Source organism: Callithrix jacchus, chromosome 20 (assembly GCF_049354715.1).
Source record: "Callithrix jacchus isolate 240 chromosome 20, calJac240_pri, whole genome shotgun sequence".
Lineage (NCBI taxonomy): Eukaryota > Metazoa > Chordata > Mammalia > Primates > Cebidae > Callithrix > Callithrix jacchus.
The window spans coordinates 52,642,418-52,660,049 of record NC_133521.1 but is presented as its reverse complement, the minus strand read 5'-3'; the positions used below and the strand labels follow the sequence as shown (position 1 = coordinate 52,660,049).

General features: G+C 37.2%; 1 protein-coding gene across 1 annotated transcript; it reads right to left on the bottom strand.

The window, feature by feature from the left end:
- Nucleotides 1-3,180: 3,180 nt before the first annotated feature.
- On the bottom strand, nucleotides 3,181-17,368 carry LOC128931271 (histone H3.1-like). The gene is made up of 2 exons (XM_078357804.1): nucleotides 17,365-17,368; nucleotides 3,181-3,759 (listed from the first exon to the last, which is right to left on the bottom strand). Exons 1-2 carry the CDS (start codon nucleotides 17,366-17,368, stop codon nucleotides 3,368-3,370), a joined length of 396 nt encoding a protein of 131 aa, XP_078213930.1. The 3' UTR covers nucleotides 3,181-3,367.
- Between the last annotated feature and the right edge of the window lie 264 nt (nucleotides 17,369-17,632).

Below are 17,632 nucleotides of genomic sequence, written 5' to 3'. Positions count from 1 at the left end.
TCACCCAATTCTCATGGATGGGAAAATGCTGCTGCTTCATTTTAAAGCTAATGAGCTGCCTGAACAGGAACTTCTAATTAACTATTCAAACTGATTAGCTCAGGTCCCTGAAGGCTGGAGAACACGGGAACTGCTATCCCATCTGAATACAATCCAAAGGCAAAAGGCTGTGGCAAAGTTGAAATAATGGGGCAGATAGAAGAGATAAAGACTGGAGCTGGAGGTGGCCCATACTTCAAGTTAAGCCAAACAAAGGTGTTTGCATGTTTTATATGGACCAAATAGGAATTCCATAATAGAGAAAACCATTGATTTTAAGGAGGACGCTGCCATGAAAAGCTTCCTGCCAGGGGTAAGGAAGAGGCTGCCCAGGACCCCCAGAGGCAGGTGGTAGGAGGGCTCTTAGTGGCTTCCTAGAAACTGTATTACCTGAGGTAGTGAACTGCTGTCAGAGATCCCTACCAGGAGAATTTCTCAGGAACCCATGAGAAAGGGCCCAAAACTGCATGCCTGCTGCTAAAATGTGACACCATAATACAGCTGAACTATTCAATAAGGCCCTATCTGTTCCTCTGTCTCTCCTTTCTCCCTGCCCCTATCCAACCCTAGAAGAGCCAGAAAGCACTGCTAAGAAGTGAGGGTGGGTGGTCATAACCAAACACACTGCCCTCCTTTCCCTTCCCACTGTGGGTTTCTCAGGCTGAGGCTGTCACAAAGGAGGAGGGATAAAAATTGTTTTCGTTGATATTTTATCATGAACATTTATGAACGTACAGCAAAGTTGAAAAAACTTTACAGTGAACACTTTAACTGTATCTTCACCAAATTGGAGTCTTGTTTTATCTCATGTCCATTCATAGATCCATCTTTCTATCCATCCAGTAATCCATTATAGTTTGTAGGCATTTTAAAGTAAATTGCAGACATCAGTAACTCAACGCGCATTAATTAGAATTTGGTACCTTTTTTTTCCTTTTGGTGTAAAGTTTACAAATGATGAAATGCAAAAATTTTAAGTATGTATTTACCGAATTTTGACAAAAGTATACATATGTGTAACCCAAAACTCTATCAAATAAAGAACATTACTATAATCCCTGATATGGTTTGGCTGTGTCCTCACCCAAATCTCTTCTTGAATTGTAGCTCCCAGAATTCCCACGTGTTGTGGGAGGGACCTGGTGGGAGAGAATTTAATCATGGTGACAGTTTCCCCCATACTGTTCTTGTGATAGTGAATAAGTCTCACAAGAGCTGATGCTTCTATAAGAGGAAAGCCCTTTTGCTTGTTTCTCATTTCTCTCGTCTGCCACCATGTAAGTTGTCCCTTTGACTTTCTGCCGTGATGATGAGGCCTCCCCAGCCAGGTGCAACTGTGAGTCCCTTAAACCTTTTTTGAATAAAGTACCCAGTATCAGGTATGTCTTTATCAGCATTGAAAAAACGGACTAATACAATCCCAGAAAGTTTCCTCATGACTTGTCTCAGTCTCCAGCTCTGTACCCTTAGATTTTTTTCATTGTAGACTAAGTTTGCCAACTTTAGAAATTCCACGTAACTTGAATCATGTTGTGATAACCCTATATATAAGGCTCCCTTCAGTCCACAAAATAATTTTTATATTTATCAGTCAGGTTACACATATCAGTATCTCTTTCATTTTTATTGCTGAGTAGTATTTCATGCTATGAAATAACGTAGTTCGCTACCTGATCCTCTATTTGTGGTCACCAGAAATATTTTCAACTTTTGATTATTATGAGTAAAGCTATTGTGGTCTTCTATAAGTATTTTTATTAACATGTATTTTCACTAATTGGGGTAGATTCCTAACTCGGAAATTTATTATAGATGAGATGTATATTCATTCTATAAGAAAATTCCAGAAATTTGACAAAGTAGTTGTACTGTTTTATAGTCCCATTAGCAATAGTTATAGTTGTGCTGTATTCTTGCCAACATTTGGTGTTTAGTCTTTCCCAACCTAGTTATTTTGTGGGGTGTGTAGTAGTATCTCACTGTGGTTTTAATCTGCATTTCCTTGATGTTAACCATTTTGTCCCACTTGTATATTATCTTTGCAAAGTGGCTCCTCAAATTTTTTCCCCCTCTAAACAGGAATTGTTATCTTTTTTTCTTTTAGTTGTTCTGTCATCCAGGCTGGAAGGCAATGGTGCAATCTTGGCTCACTACAGCCTCTGCTTCCTGGGCTCAAGCGATCCTCCCACCTCAGTCTCCCAATTAGCTGATACCAGGCTAATTTTTGTATTGATATTAGCCAACACACAAGGTTAATTTTTTGTACTTATACTAGGTGTCAGGGTCTCACCATGTTGCCCAGACTAGTCTCAAACTCCTGGCCTTAAGTCATTCATCCTCCTCGGCCTTCCAAAGTACTGGCACTGCAGGTGTGATCCACTGTGCCCAGCCTTATTTTCAGGTTATAAAACTGCTTTTTTTTTTTTTTCTTGTTACATTTACTTAATCTCAGTAGAAAGAAAAAAAAAGGGGGTAAACAGAAAGGAAATAGAAACTCCATAAAAAATAGTTATCAGGGGCTTGTGATATCCTCTCAGAAAGCAGTTTAAGGGGGCTTGTGATAGTAGTTTACATTTCAGAGATTTTACATTTCAAAGATACAATGGACCCTTTAAGGTGGCTGGTTAAACCTGTTTTTCACCAGGAGCTAAAACAAAGGCTTGGCTCCAGGGAAAATATGGGCAGAGGTCTCTGCTCCTCTCAGGCATCTCAATTGCAGTAAGTTTATTGCTTACACAGAGACTGATGGGGACATGGAAGCAGACAGCACAATGTCCTCATAAACTGCAGCCCTTTTCTTTGCATTCTGTTGTTGCTTTTAGTGAGTCAGCTCATGGCCCTTTGTCTCACTCGACAGCTCTCGAGGTGGGGAAATGCAGACAGGTCCAGCAGCCAAACTGGGGCGAGTCAACTAGCTGCCTCGAGCCCTTGGCGCGAACACTACAAGGGCCCAAAGGGATTAACTACAAATACAGTTTCAAGAAATCTGTTCTATGATTGGTGTACACAGATAACGTGACTAAAGTTCAAAACCCAAGCCTTCTATAAAATGAACCCATGTGTCCTATTCCACTACCAACTCCATGCAGCAAACCCCCAACACCCAGTTAATGAAAAGGAACACGCTTACAATCTCGCACGTCCGAGAGAAACCAGGCGATATAGTAAGCTAGCCATCAACTTTGGACAATCGAATGAGTATGTAAGTACCGCAATCAACATTAACTTTCACAGAATTAGATCAGTTAATCACAGCTATTTTCGGGTAAAAGTGGGCGGCTCTTAAAAGAGCCTTTGTGAGTTGGATTTAATTACTGCCCAGAAAGCTTTACGCTCTCTCCCCACGAATGCAGCGAGCGAGCTGAATGTCCTTGGGCATGATAGTCACCCGCTTAGCGTGGATGGCGCACAGGTGGGTGTCCTCAAAGAGCCCCACCAAGTAGGCCTCGCATGCCTCCTGCAGGGCCACCACCGCGGAGCTTTGAAAGCGCAGGTCAGTCTTGAAGTCCTGAGCAATTTCTCGCACCAGTCGTTGGAAAGGCAACTTTCGGATCAGCAGCTCGGTTGACTTCTGGTAGCGGCGAATCTCGCGCAGGGCCACGGTGCCGGGCCGGTAGCGGTGCGGCTTCTTCACGCCGCCGGCTGGAGCGCTTTTCCAAGCTGCCTTAGTAGCCAGCTGCTTCCGCGGCGCTTTCCCCCCAGTGGACTTACGTGCAGTTGCTTAGTACGTGCCATTGTGAACTAACTGAAAAAACAAAGCCCTAAATCAGGCTCTTTACTGAAAATAGATTTATGACCATTTTCTGTCAGGCTGTGGCTTGCATATTCTTTTGTTTAATGTATCTTTTAATTTTCCCAGACACATTTTCTGCAAAATTTGTGTTAGTTTTTGTTGTATTTTTCAGATACTTTGTTCATGTCATCTAAGTTGCAGAATTTGTCACCATGACGTTGTTTATGATAGTCTCTTATTATCCTTTTCACGTCTGCAGGATCTGTAGTGATAGTTTCACTTCGCTTTCACTTCTGATATTGATACTGACCATTTGTGTTTCCTCTCTTTTTCATGATCAGAGTAGCTTAAGGTTTATTAATTTTGATATTTTAAAACAACCAGCTTCTTTGCTTTGTTAGTTTTCTCTATTATTTTGTCTGTCTTCAATTTGGTTTATCTCTGCACTTTTACCTTTATTGTTTCCTTCTTACTACTTCGTTGGAGTTTTCTTTGCTCTGTGTGTGTGTGTGTGCGTGTGTGTGTGTTTTCAATCTTCTTTAGGTGAACATTTACGTCATTGATTTTAGACCTTTCTCTTTTTCTTCTATTGCAGTATAAGCATGTACAGCTATACTTCCCTCTGGGAACTCCCATAGCTGTAATTCATAAGTGTTGGCATGTTGTATTTTGATTATCCCTTAGAATAAAATATTTTATATTCTACCTTTTGATTTCTTCTTGGGCTTGTGTATTATATTTAATCTCCAAGTACTTGGAGCTTTCTTGTTCTCTTATTGTTAATTTCTGTTTTAATCCTATTGTGGTCAGGTAACATACACTGCATGAATTCAATTTGATTTAATCTATTCAGTCTTGTTTTACGACCTAGCACGTGACCTACCCTAGTGAACACTACATGTACTTGAAACATACAGTATTCTGTGGTTATTGGGTGTCGTCTTGCATTGGTTTGTTTAAGATGGTGGAGAGTGTTGTTCAGGTCATCCGCATCTTGACTAAGATTTTGTCTAGTTTATCTATCAATTGCTTGGGAGATGGGTATTAAAATCACCAATCAAAATTGTGGATTGTTTGTTTATTCCTTTAGTTCAATTTTGTTTTGTGCAAATTGATGCACAAATTATTTTTAATCCATTTTTTTGATGAAATGACTCTTCTGTAATCATGAACTATCCCTCTTTATCTTTGGGAATACTGTTTTGACTTAAGCATATTTTATTTGGTATTAATATAGCTTCTTCACACTTCCATTACTGACTGTTTGCATAGTATATCATTTTAAATGTACTCATTTAGGGTCAGGTACAGTGGCTCACACCTGCAATCCCAGCACTTTGGGAGGCTGAGGCAGGTAGATCACTTCAGGTCAAAAGTTTAGGACAAGCCTATCCAATGCAGTGAAACCCCAGCTTTCTTAAAAATACCCCAACATTTAGCTAGGCGTGGTGGCAGGTTTCTGTATTCCCGGCTACTCAAAAGGCTGAGGCAGGAGAATTGCTCGAACCCAGGAGGCGGAGTTTACAGTGAGCAGAGATCGCACCACTGTACTCCAGCCTGGGAGATAGAGTAGGACACTGTCTTAAAAAAATTCAAATGTACTTATTTAGACCTACGTATATTTGTCTTTTTTTTTTCTATTCAAAGCGTGTATTTCATATACAGCACTGGGTCTTGTGGGTTTTTTAAATCAATTCTGGCAATCTCTGCACTTGAATTGGAGTATGTGGTATGATTCATTAACATTTAACGTTATTAAATATAGATTTATTAGTGGTTGAATGATGTAATTGGATTCAAGCTTACAATTGAATGGTTTGTTTCATTATTTTGTTTGTTTTTGTTTGCATCCCCTTCCCCACTTTTTGTCCTGTCCCTTTTCTCCTGATGTCTTTTGGACTCTTTAAATACTTTTAAAATTTCATTTTAAAGTATCCATGACTTATTAGATGTAGTGGTTGAATATTCCTTATCTGAATTCCTTGAGACTAGAAGAGTTTTGGATTTTAAACTTTTTTCATATTTTGGAACATTTACATATACATAAAGAGATCTCTTAAAGATATAACTGAAGTCTAAACACAAAATTCACCTATGTTTACGTACACCTCATACACATAACACAAATAAAATTTTACATATTTTTAGCAATTTTGTGCACGAATCAAAGTTTGTATACATTGAACCATCAAAAAGCACACATATCGCTATCTCAGCCATCGATGTGGATGAATTTCAGATCTTGGAATATTTTGGATTTTGGGGTTTATGGATCAGAGATGCTCAGCCTCTACCTGTTTTCATTGTTGATTATTTTATGTGTTAAAATATGTAAAAAAGGGTTAAGTTTTCAGCTGAATGAGATTTTTGAGTTTGGAAATTAAACTAAACAGGATTTTTCAGAAGTTCCAGGATACAGGTGCAGAATGTGTAGGTTTATTATATAGGTATATGTGTACCATGGTGCTTTGCTGCACCTATCAACCGTTCATCTAGGTTTTAAGCTTCACATGCACTAGCTATTTGTCCTAATGGTCTCCCCGTCTCACCCTCCTCTGACCCCCAACTGATCCCAATGTGTGTTGTTCTCTCCCTGTGTCCATGTGTTCTCACTGTTCGACTCCCAATTATGAGTGAGAAAGTGTGGTGCTTGGTTTTCTGCTCCTGTTTTGAACTAGAAAGAATTTCTTAATATCTTAAATTGCTCAGTGAAATAGAAAATATCAAAGATTCTACCCAACAGGTGGGTAAGAATGAGTCCACGTAGCAACTTTGATAAAGTGAAGGGAAATAACAAACCATTTCTGATTGCTCCCTGCCACAGCCAGTGCATTCAACCTTTTTACTGTCCTTTTATTATTTTTTCATTGTTCTTACAGTCATTATTATTTTTCCCCAAATGAAAAAATAAAAGTGGTGGGATTGATAGTGAGGAAACAGACTGACAGCTGCCCCTACACCTGAGTTTAACTTTTGAGAAATATAGTCAACATGATGATTTTCACACAGGGCTAGTAGGCCTTCTGCATCTGTTATAATTCCTGTTATGTTGTGGACAGAAAATAAATTTTTCTCTCCATGGGAACCTGTTAGTGATACTTGAGAACAATGTCAACTGTAGACCAAAACCGAATACAAGTGGAAATATTGTTTCATTTTTTTTGCAGTATTCCTTTTTTAAGACCTGAGATAGGAGGATAAAAAAGGAAAGAACTATTGACATGTGCAACAACATGGCTGAATATCAAAAACATTTTCTTGACTAAAAGAAACCTTACATATGGAGTGATCACAATATAATTCTATTTCTATCAAACTTTAAAATGTGTTCTGAAAGAATATTTAAAAGTATATTTGGGCTCGGGACCGACTAAGCGGAGGCAAAACTGAACTTTCTAGTCTCTGCTGTGATCCAAAACCCATGCTATAAACTTTGTACACAGTATCTCATTTAATCCTCAAAATCACCCTAACAGGTAGTTACTGTCACTTCCCCTGCTTCAAACAGAACATAAAGCTCAGAGAATCCAGGTACTGTGTTTTTTTTTTGTTTGTTTGTTTTGTTTTTGAGATGGAGTTTTGCTCATGCCACCCAGGCTGAAGTGCAATGGCGTGATCTCGGCTCACTGCAAGCTCCGCCTTCTGGGTTCAGGCAATTCTCGTGCCTCAGCCTCCCAAGTAGCTGGGACTACAGGAACGCACCACCATGCCCAGCTAATTTTTTGTATCTTTAGTAGAGATGGGGTTTCACCATGTTGACCAGGATGGTCTCGATCTCTTGACCTCGTGATCCACCTGCCTCGGCCTCCCGAAGTGCTGGGATTACAGGTGTGAGCCACCATGCCTGGCCCGGTACTGTGTTTTACACCTACTTAGAAGTCACCAATTCCTAAAGTTCTATAAAATGTTCTAAATAAAAATGAATAAAGTAGGCAAAAAAGACCATGTAAATAGCATTTCTACAAATATCTCCTAAGACAATTTTCACATCGATGTCCAAAGACATTTACAAGAACGTTTTCCACAACACTGTTTAAAATAATAGAAAACTACAAGCAACCTAAATGTCCATGGAAGAGTTAGATTCTTTCTCTTATTTCCGTATAATGCAATACTGTGCTGATGTAGAGATATCATATTCATTTTTAAAAATTACATTCACCTTCTTCTTATGGATCCAAGGAGATATGTTAGAGAATATCTATTGCATTTGGACATAAACATAAATACAAAGGAAATAGTAGGGGCTCTCTACAAGTGGTTATATATTGGAAGAGGAAGAAGAGAAAAATAAAAGGGATTATGAACTTGTATATGCTTTGGTAGTGTCTGGTTTTGTATATAACTTGAATTTTTCATAAATATATTTTACAGTCTGCATAATTACTAGGTAAGAAGACAAGTAAGTCACTTTAGTAAAAGTTCTTCCAATTACTGCAACTGATTTCTACAGCCAGAATGTTCCCAGAACCTGAAAAGAGGAAGCACTATAAATGGAAGGCAGAAATACTGACACTAGAGGGCCAGAGCCGGAGAGGGTGGATCTAATGCAGCAAATCCATCAGCAGTTCTCATCGCCATCTTTGAGAAACCTCACAATTTTCCGTGCGTAATAAATGAGTTAAATTGAAAACAAATCGATGACAGTGGTGCATGAGAAAGGTTACATGTGTCCCGAATAATAAAGTCTGCACACAATATAAATTAAAACATAGCATTTTACATTCATAAGATTGACAAACAAAAAGTAAAAGCCTAGGAATATCAAGTGAAGCCAAACACAAAACAAGTTTCCCCACATTTCCTGTGGGAATACCAATTGTTACAACTACTTTAAACAATTGGAAATTCATAGTAAAAATGAAGACAAGCCTCCCCTACAACTTACCAATCCCTCTTCTGGGAACACAGTAAGAGAGATTCTTCCCAAGAAACCTGTAAACAAATGTATATGGCACTATGCATGTAATTGTACATCGTGGTATTTCCATATGGTAAAGTATTATTCGGCAGGGAAAGTAAGTAGACCAGAGGTAGACATTTCAATATCAATAAGTTTTAGAAAAATAAAATTGAGTATAGGAAGCTGCAACTATATCTGTAATGCTTTGTTTTGCCAGGAAAATAAAGGGACACGTGGGGAGGGCAAAGAACAACAAAAACTAAACAATCTGAAACACATGCAGAAAAATACCCATATTTTAAAATTTTCCATTGCTGCTTATATTAGTTTCTGTCTTTTCTATACGCTTGAAGTACTTGATAATCAAGAAAATATAAAAGGCATAGGAAAAAGTATTCTGAGAAAATACATCGAAAGGTTTATGGTTATTAGATTTGGTAAGATTTTAAATGACTTTAATTTTCTTTGTTATATCTCTCTATATGTCCTAGTCATACCATATTAAATGTGTATTTCATTTATGACAATAAAAATGTATTGTTTAAAAACTCATATATATGCAGTTTTATCTGACATATGATGAAACTCTATGAAACATACATTCAGCAAAAATACTGAGAAAAAGAACAAAAATAATGATATTAAGAGTTGTTGACTTTTGGATGGAGCTATGAGTGACTTTACATTTATCTCTAAACTCGATTTTTCTATAGTGGGCAAATAAAATATTTGTGAAAACTAGATTAAATAGAAAGCTATAGGTTTTAAATGAAAAGGAATTCAAATAATTTTCCAGCATGATAAAATGTTCATATTCCTAAATATGAACTACTTTACAAAAGCACCAGTGATTTTAAAGAAACATTAGATGATTTTTAAAGGAAGTCAGTTATGATACTGCAGTTTATAGTGATACTGAGTGTTTGCTAGCTCCACTAATCAGGATATTAAGTTAATAGTATATAATATGCCATAAAGAAATTATATGAGCAGAGGTTACTGCAAAAGGAGAACACAATGATTTTAAGTGGGCTGGTGACCTGAATTTCTTCCAGTGAGGGGAAACATCAGAGTCATTTGATCAATGAAGTGCCTTTTATAAATCTTCAGGAAATCTCCTATGAAGGCTTTAAGAAGATGGATTTCTTATTACTTCTGATGTATGTTCCCATGAAATTTTTCCATTGCCACCATGGGCCTGCCCAGCCTAAGAGATGGAAACTGTGAGTCCAGCCCACTGACGCCCACCATCAGTAAGAAGATTGCACACTGAGGAGGCCATGACCAGCCTGCTGACTGAAATCTATACTGTAAAAGGATGATGCTGCTCCAGCAATCCTGAAACCCTGCCCTAGGATCAATGCAAAGTGGTGTCAACCTTAGAATTTCAATACGCCTAGGCAGATAGTTATCTTTAAATATAAGAACAGTATCATTTTCTGGAGAAACCAAAAGAATCCAGAAAAATTCTACAGTAGTCTACTCTGCCCTTCCTCCCCGTTCCGTCTTGTTAGTAACAGCCAAATCCAGGCACAAAGATGTCCTAACTGCTACACCTGAGGTTGCCCACAATGTGTGCTAGGTGACGCATCTTATAGAGCACATATGCAAACAATTATGGGATCTGAAAAACAATAACTCAGGCAGAAACATTAGGAATTGGTGCCCCTAAGTGAACCAGTGGGAAAAAAGGAGGCTTAGAGAGTTTAAACAACTTTCCCCAGTAGCTGATAAGTTACGGTGGCCTTAGACAAGCTGACAAGAGTGGTAGCAAAAAGGCTTCAAGGATTACAAATTGTTCTACTATAAGGTTTTAAAAAGGGTTCAAAGGCAAAGAAGAGCAAATGAAGCCATGAATTTTACAATCTACATATTTTTAGCCCTTTCTCTTTTTTGCTTTTCTTGGGTAAACTAATTAGACCCTGCAAACACATTCCCATTCACAATGTGGTCTCCATTGCTTTAGGGCCTCACCTCTGAGCAGCCGGAGGAAATGCAGCTGACCCCTTATTTAGTTAACAACCTTTTATACTCTGCCCTTTCGCTTTGCTTTCTCCATGCCAACATAAGACATACAAAGATTCTTCTGCCTCCAAGATGCTGCAGCTTTCTTCTCAGCTAGTTACCCCCAGCTAAAAATAACTGTTCCACATACTCAGAGATATATGGCAATCAAGCAACCAAGTGCCCCTTTTGCCAATGACATGTTTTTAAAAAATATGTTCAATGAGAGGCTCTTTGAAAATTATTCACTTTTTTCTGAGTTGCAAAGGAAAACGAAAGGCAAATTATGGCTCTATAAGCAACTGTTTGCACAGATCCCATTAATTCGCCATCCACAGGGCTATTGACAACTAGCTCTTTTCTCTTGTCATTTCACTTACCAGGCAGAAATGATTACAAACTTAATTTCTTTGGGGGGTTATTTAGGTTAGAGAGGGCCCCTTGATAATGCAGAAGTCATAACGGCCACCAGACACAGGAGAACAATACCTCCCAGTGCTTCCACAATGGAGAGAGAGATAACTGAATGTCATATTCGGAAGAAATTCAAACCATCATTGATTTTTTCAGATGAAAAAACTGAGGCTCAAAGAGGTTAGGGGGTTAACCAAAGTCAGTCAGTGTTTTAGTTTGCAGCAAAGCTGAAAGCAGGCGCTAAGCATTGCAACACCTGATGTCTTCCTTCCTCCCCTCCATCCTGCTGCTAGTAGTGTCAGTGGCAAATACAAGCCAGTTCAAGGAAATGTGGCCTCAGCGAGGAGTACTAAGGACCAAGCACCAATGCATCTTGCCATTTACAACAAATTCCTTAATTACAAGGCTTCATTTATTCACAGAAGCTGCCTCTTTTGTACATAGCCAAACACACACACACACACACACACACACACACACACACACACACACAGTGTGACAGAGATAATTCATCATTATCTGAACGCACTCAGGGTGGTCAATTTCAGCCAGAGTGAAGAACAGAGAAAGGCAGGGTCAAGGGCACTATAGAAATAGCTGTTCCTGCTTCACTTTTCAGCCGTCCTTCCCCTCCCATCAGCCCACTTTCATTACTTTTCTCTTTGATGCAAAATCTGAAAATCTTGGTCAGGCAGCTCTGCTTATCAGTGGGTTCTGAATAACCCACTTTTATCAAACTTCATCTGATGGACCCAAAATATATTTGATCTTAGCAAAAATTACCCTTATCAGTCCTAAAATGACACTGTCCCAAAGTGAATAGTGTTAGCAGCCAACTCTCTAGAACCAGAAAGAAGTATGTTTAAATCCTCAATCCATCACTTTCTAGCCATGCTGTCATGTCCAACTCATTCTTCTTAAACAATATCTCACTAAGCACACTAGACTGTAGAAATGCACACAGATAGGGCCTTACCTTTTCTGGCTTTATTCCTGCGAGGCAGCAGTGGACACTAACATATCTGTCACTCCAGTTAATGTAAAGGTTTAACTGGTACAAGTGCTGTGCAGGCAGGTCTCTGGAACAATGAGAGCACCCAGGAGAAGGCTTTGCTTTAGTTACAAAGGTCAGGAAAGGTTGCCCCTAGGGAGGGACCGAGATCAGAAGCATGAGTGGGCAGTAAGTGGGCAATGTAAGGATGATCTGGCATTCCTGGCAAATATGTGGTGCAGGGGGACCTGGACCTTGGCCAGTACAAGATGCTGAGTCTTTGCAGTGCAGAGCAGAGAGGAGGGGCACGCCATGAGGACAGAGTAATGGAAAGAAGACTGTGGCCATCGTGAGGAGGTTTGTCCTCATTCTAAGAAGGACTGGGAGGTATGGGGCATGGTCTGACTTACGTGGAGGACAGACTGGAGACAACATGGACACAGACACACAGGTGGAAGGCCAGGAGGTAATCCACAGAAGGGCTGCAATGAGAATTTTAATGGAAAGAAAAAACAGAAGCTAAGGGATATTTAAGAACTAAAATCAGCAGGCCTGAATGGTCAGTTGGATATGAGAAGTGAGAGAGAAAGGGATATACCAGAGCTCACTCATAGGACTTTGGCTTGTGTGACTGGATAGGTGGTGGCACCATTTTCTAAAAACCAGAATGGAAGAAGGAGCAGACTAGTGACTTAAACCTCATAGCCTCAGTTTTCTCATCTGTAAAATGGGAATAGTCCTACATATATCACAATGTTTTTGAAAGCATTAGAAAATATTCCTAGAAAATGAAGCCTTCATACAAAGCGGTGTATGTTTCTCCCCCAAATAAATGGGACCTATTCTTATAGGCTTCTTTTTCTTGATCTGATTGGAAACTCAGGATCTCAGATATTCATTTCTTTTCATCCTCTTCTCTGATGGCTCTACCAAATTGCTGGTTTACTGATCTCATCACACTAAACAACGTATGGTACTACATACTAGTCAAATAGGCAAGTTGGCAATTGCTCTTCTGAACAAATTATTGTAAATGTCACTGCTACAGTGCAGCTCATAGTGGCTCACTTGGCTGTTCAAGTGAAAAATTCTTGCAAATGCAGCTCTTATTATTTGCCAAATGATCATGCACAAATGCATTTATTTTACCAAGAGCGTAGTGTTGGGTCATTTAAGGAGAATGGAAAAACACCACTCACAATTGAAGAGGCAAAATAGCATACATACAGCACTCCAGAGCTTGCAAACCCCTTCATATACACTATATCAATGGTACCTCACACTGACTGCGGAGAGGCTGAGATGACGAGAAAGGGCAGGTATATTTATGATTATTTTTTCAAGTAAGGTTAACTTAGACAAAGTAACTCTCTTTAGGTCACAACTCAAGGAAGTAATACATTTCTGTGATGAAAATACAAGTCTTGGGGCTTCTGATTTTATCATGTGTCTATCAAAATCCCCCACCTGCCAACGTTAAGCCATACAATGTAGAACATAAAAACCATACAGCCTCTGAAACAGAGGAGAGGGGCGAGATCAAAACTCATTTGAACTTACATAATCATATTTTATCAATTCATTATTAGTCCACTATGATCATTGTGGTCGTCATTAATAGACAAGACGTGTTGAGCAACTACTACCTGCCAGACCAAATAGGAAGGACTTCATCTGTGCTGTTTCACTGAACCTTTACTTTCAACAAAGGTGCTCTTAAAAATCAGAATTATGAAAGTACAGATGAGAAAATGGAAGCCGAGAAGGCTTGAGTTGCCTAAACCTGCTCCTAAATCCCAGCCTTTTGCCAAGGCCACTCTACTAGACTTGCTTCTGTGGGATCTATTGTATTCATAGTCAAATACCAATAAGGCCAAGACAATGAGTACTTTTTAGTTCTTCTGGGTTTTGGGGAAAATTTAAACAATGTCTCCCAATATCCTGAATGCATTGAATGTATTTGGCCGATTCGATAAGCGAACAGGCATGAACGCTTATCTGAGATGATACCACTCTAGTTTCACTGTAACAGTACATTTTGTGTAGAATATTTCTATCTCAAATGCTGATCCTCATTCTGTTACTTACTGGCTGTATATCGTTGGACAAGTGGCTTAGCAGCTCAGACACTCAATTTAGTAGTCTGCGAAGTAGGGTTGACGATAGTTCCAATAGTAAAATAAAAGTGGAACCATCTGCAGAAAGCACTTGACATGGTTTCTAGAACATGGTTAGTAAGCCACACATATGAACTATGATTATTTTTTATTTTGATGATCCTTGTGACCACAGAACAGAAGTTAGCTACATTCTACAGAGAGGAAACTGGTTCTAAGATATAAAGTGTTTTGTGTAAATTCACCCAGCTTGTTAGAATTAAGATAAGGAAGCACGTCTCCTAAATGTGACAGAGAAAATTTTTGTTACTAAAATCTCCAGCAACTCTCTGAGGAGGTGGGTCTTGGTAGCTGAAGAATTCTGAAAGTAGAAGTGGACAGAAGCTAAAATGCTCATCGGGAAAAGATAAGAAATCAAGAAACCTGAACATGATTCAATAGTGAGCAAAGAGAAAAACAGGGGAGAGGGAGAATATGTTCAAAGGGATTTGAGAAATTTGCTCCCCACACACAATGTAAATTACTATGAAAATACTGTGTTAGAAAAAATATACAAGGCCCTTTTCTACACTATTTTAAAGTATATACACCATCTCAATATTGGCTGTCTTGTAAAATACAAAAATTCTATTTTTATGCAGTTACAGAAAATATAAATACTCTAATTTAACCTTAAAAATTTACTCTGAAGACACTCTGATAGAAAACACATACAATGCAATTTTCTACTATGTTTTAAAGTATATGCACCGACTCAATATTCTCTACCTTGTAAAATACAGAAATTCTAATTTTATGCGGTTACAGAATATATACATACTCATTTTAACACAAATGCTAAACACAAAATTACTAAAAATATAAATATTCTCTTTTTACCCCAATGTTAAAAACAAAATTGTTCTGACAATTCTCTGTTAGAAAAAATATACAACACCCTTTTCTATTCTGTTTTAGAGTATATAGACCATCTCCATATTCCCTCTTGTAAAACATGGAAATTCTGTTATTACGTGGATAGAGAAATTGTAAGTATTTCCGTTTGACTTCAATGTTAAAAACCGAATTACTCTAAAGACACTCAGTTAGAAAAAAATACACAATGCTTTTTTTACTATCTTCTTTAGTATATACACTATCTCAATATTCTCTCACATGTAAAATACAAAAATTCTAAATTTACGTGGTTAGACACAAATATAAATATTCTCTATGCACCCCAATGTAAAAAACAAAATTGCGTGGAAGAAATACAATGCTCTTTTCTACTCTCTTATGGTGTATATATACCATCTCAATGTTCTCTCTCATGTAAAATACTGAAAATCTAAATTTACGCTGTTAGAAATAAATATAAATATCCTCTATGTCCCCGAATGATATAAGCAAAATTGCTCGAAAAATAATCTGTTAGAAAAAATATACAATGCCCTCTTCTACATTCTTTTGGAGTATATACACAATCTCAATATTCTTTGTCATGTAAAATAACAAAATTCTAAATATACGTGAATAGAAAAATATAAATATTATCTAATTACCCAAATGCTGAAAGAAAAATTGCTCTAATGATAATCTGTATGAAAAAATATACAATGCCCTTTTCTATACTCTTTTGGAGTATATAAACCAAATCAATATGCTCTCTCATGTAAAATATTAAAATTCTAAATGTACGCGGATAAAAAATATAAAAATATTATCTATGTAACACAATGTTAAAAGCAAAATTGCTCTAAAGAAAATCTGTTCGAAAAAATGTACAATGCCCTTTTCTACACTGTTTTGGAGTATATACACCATATCAATAAGCTCTCCCATGTAAAATATTTAAATCCTCAATTTACGCGGTTACAAAAAATATAAATATTTTCTATGTACATCACCGTTAAAAGCAAAATTGCATATAATATAATGTGTAAGAGAAAATATACAATGCCCTTTTTTACTCTTTCTTGGAGTATATCCACCAAATAAATAGGCTCTCTCACGTAAAATACAGAAATTTTAAATTTAGGCCAATATAAAAAAATCTAAATATTATCTAGGCACCCCAATCTTAAAAGCAAAATTAGACTGAATATCGTCTGTCAGAAAAAAATATACAATGCCCTTTTCTACTCTGTTTGGAGTATGTACACCAACTCAATATGCTCTATCATGTAAAATACCGAAATTCTAATTTTACGCGAATCGAAAAAAATCTAAATATAATCTAGGCACCCCAATGTTAAAAGCAAAATTGCTGTGAATATAAACTCTCATAAAAAACATACAATGCTCTTTTCTACTCTGTTTTAAAGTATATACACCAACTCAATATGCTCTCTCATGTAAAACACCAAAATTCTAAATTTACGCAAATCGAAAACAATCTAAATATTATCTAGGCACCTCAATGTTAAAAGCAAAATTGCTCTGAATATACTCTGTCAGAAAAAATACACAATGCCCTATTCTACTCTGTTTTCGAGTATATACACCAACTCAATATGCTCTCTCATGTAAAATACTGAAATTTTAATTATACGCGAATCGAAAAAAATCTAAATATTACCTAGGCACCCCAATGTTAAAAGCAAAATTGCTCTAAATATGATATTTCAGAGAAAATATACAATTCCACTTTCTACACTGTTTTGAAGTATATACACCAACTCAATATGCACTCTCGTGTAAAATACTGAAATATTAAATTTACGCGAATTGAAAAAAATCTAAATATTATCTAGGCACCCCAATGTAATAATCCAAATTTCTCTGAATACAATCACTCAGCAAAAATATACAACACCAATTTCTACTCTGTTTCGGAGTATATACACCAACTCAATATGCTCGCTCACGTAAAATAAAGAAATTCTAATTTTACATGAATCGAAAAAATCAAAATATAATCTAGGCACCACATTGTAAAAACTAAATTTCTCTGAATATAATCTGTCAGAAAAAATATACAATGCCCTATTTTACTCTGTTTTGGAGTATATACACCAACTCAATATGCTCTCTGATGTAAAATACCGAAATTCTAAATTTACGCGAATCAAAAAAAATCTAAATATTATCTAGGCACGTCAAAGTTAAAAGCAAAATTGCTCTGAATATAGTCTGTCAGAAAAAATACACAATGCCCTTTTCTACTCTGTTTTGAAGTATATACTCATACTCAATATGCTATACCATGTAAAATACCGAAATTCGAAATTTATGCGAATTGAATAAAATCTAAATATTATCTAGGCACCTCAATGTTAAAAGCAAAATTGCTCTGAATATAATCTTTCAGTTAAAATATACAATGCTCTTTTCTACCATGTTTGGGGTATATACACCAACACAATATGCTCCTTCATGTAAAATAGAAAAATTCTAAATTTACACGAATCGAAAAAATCTAAATATTATCTACGCACTCCAATGTTAAAAGA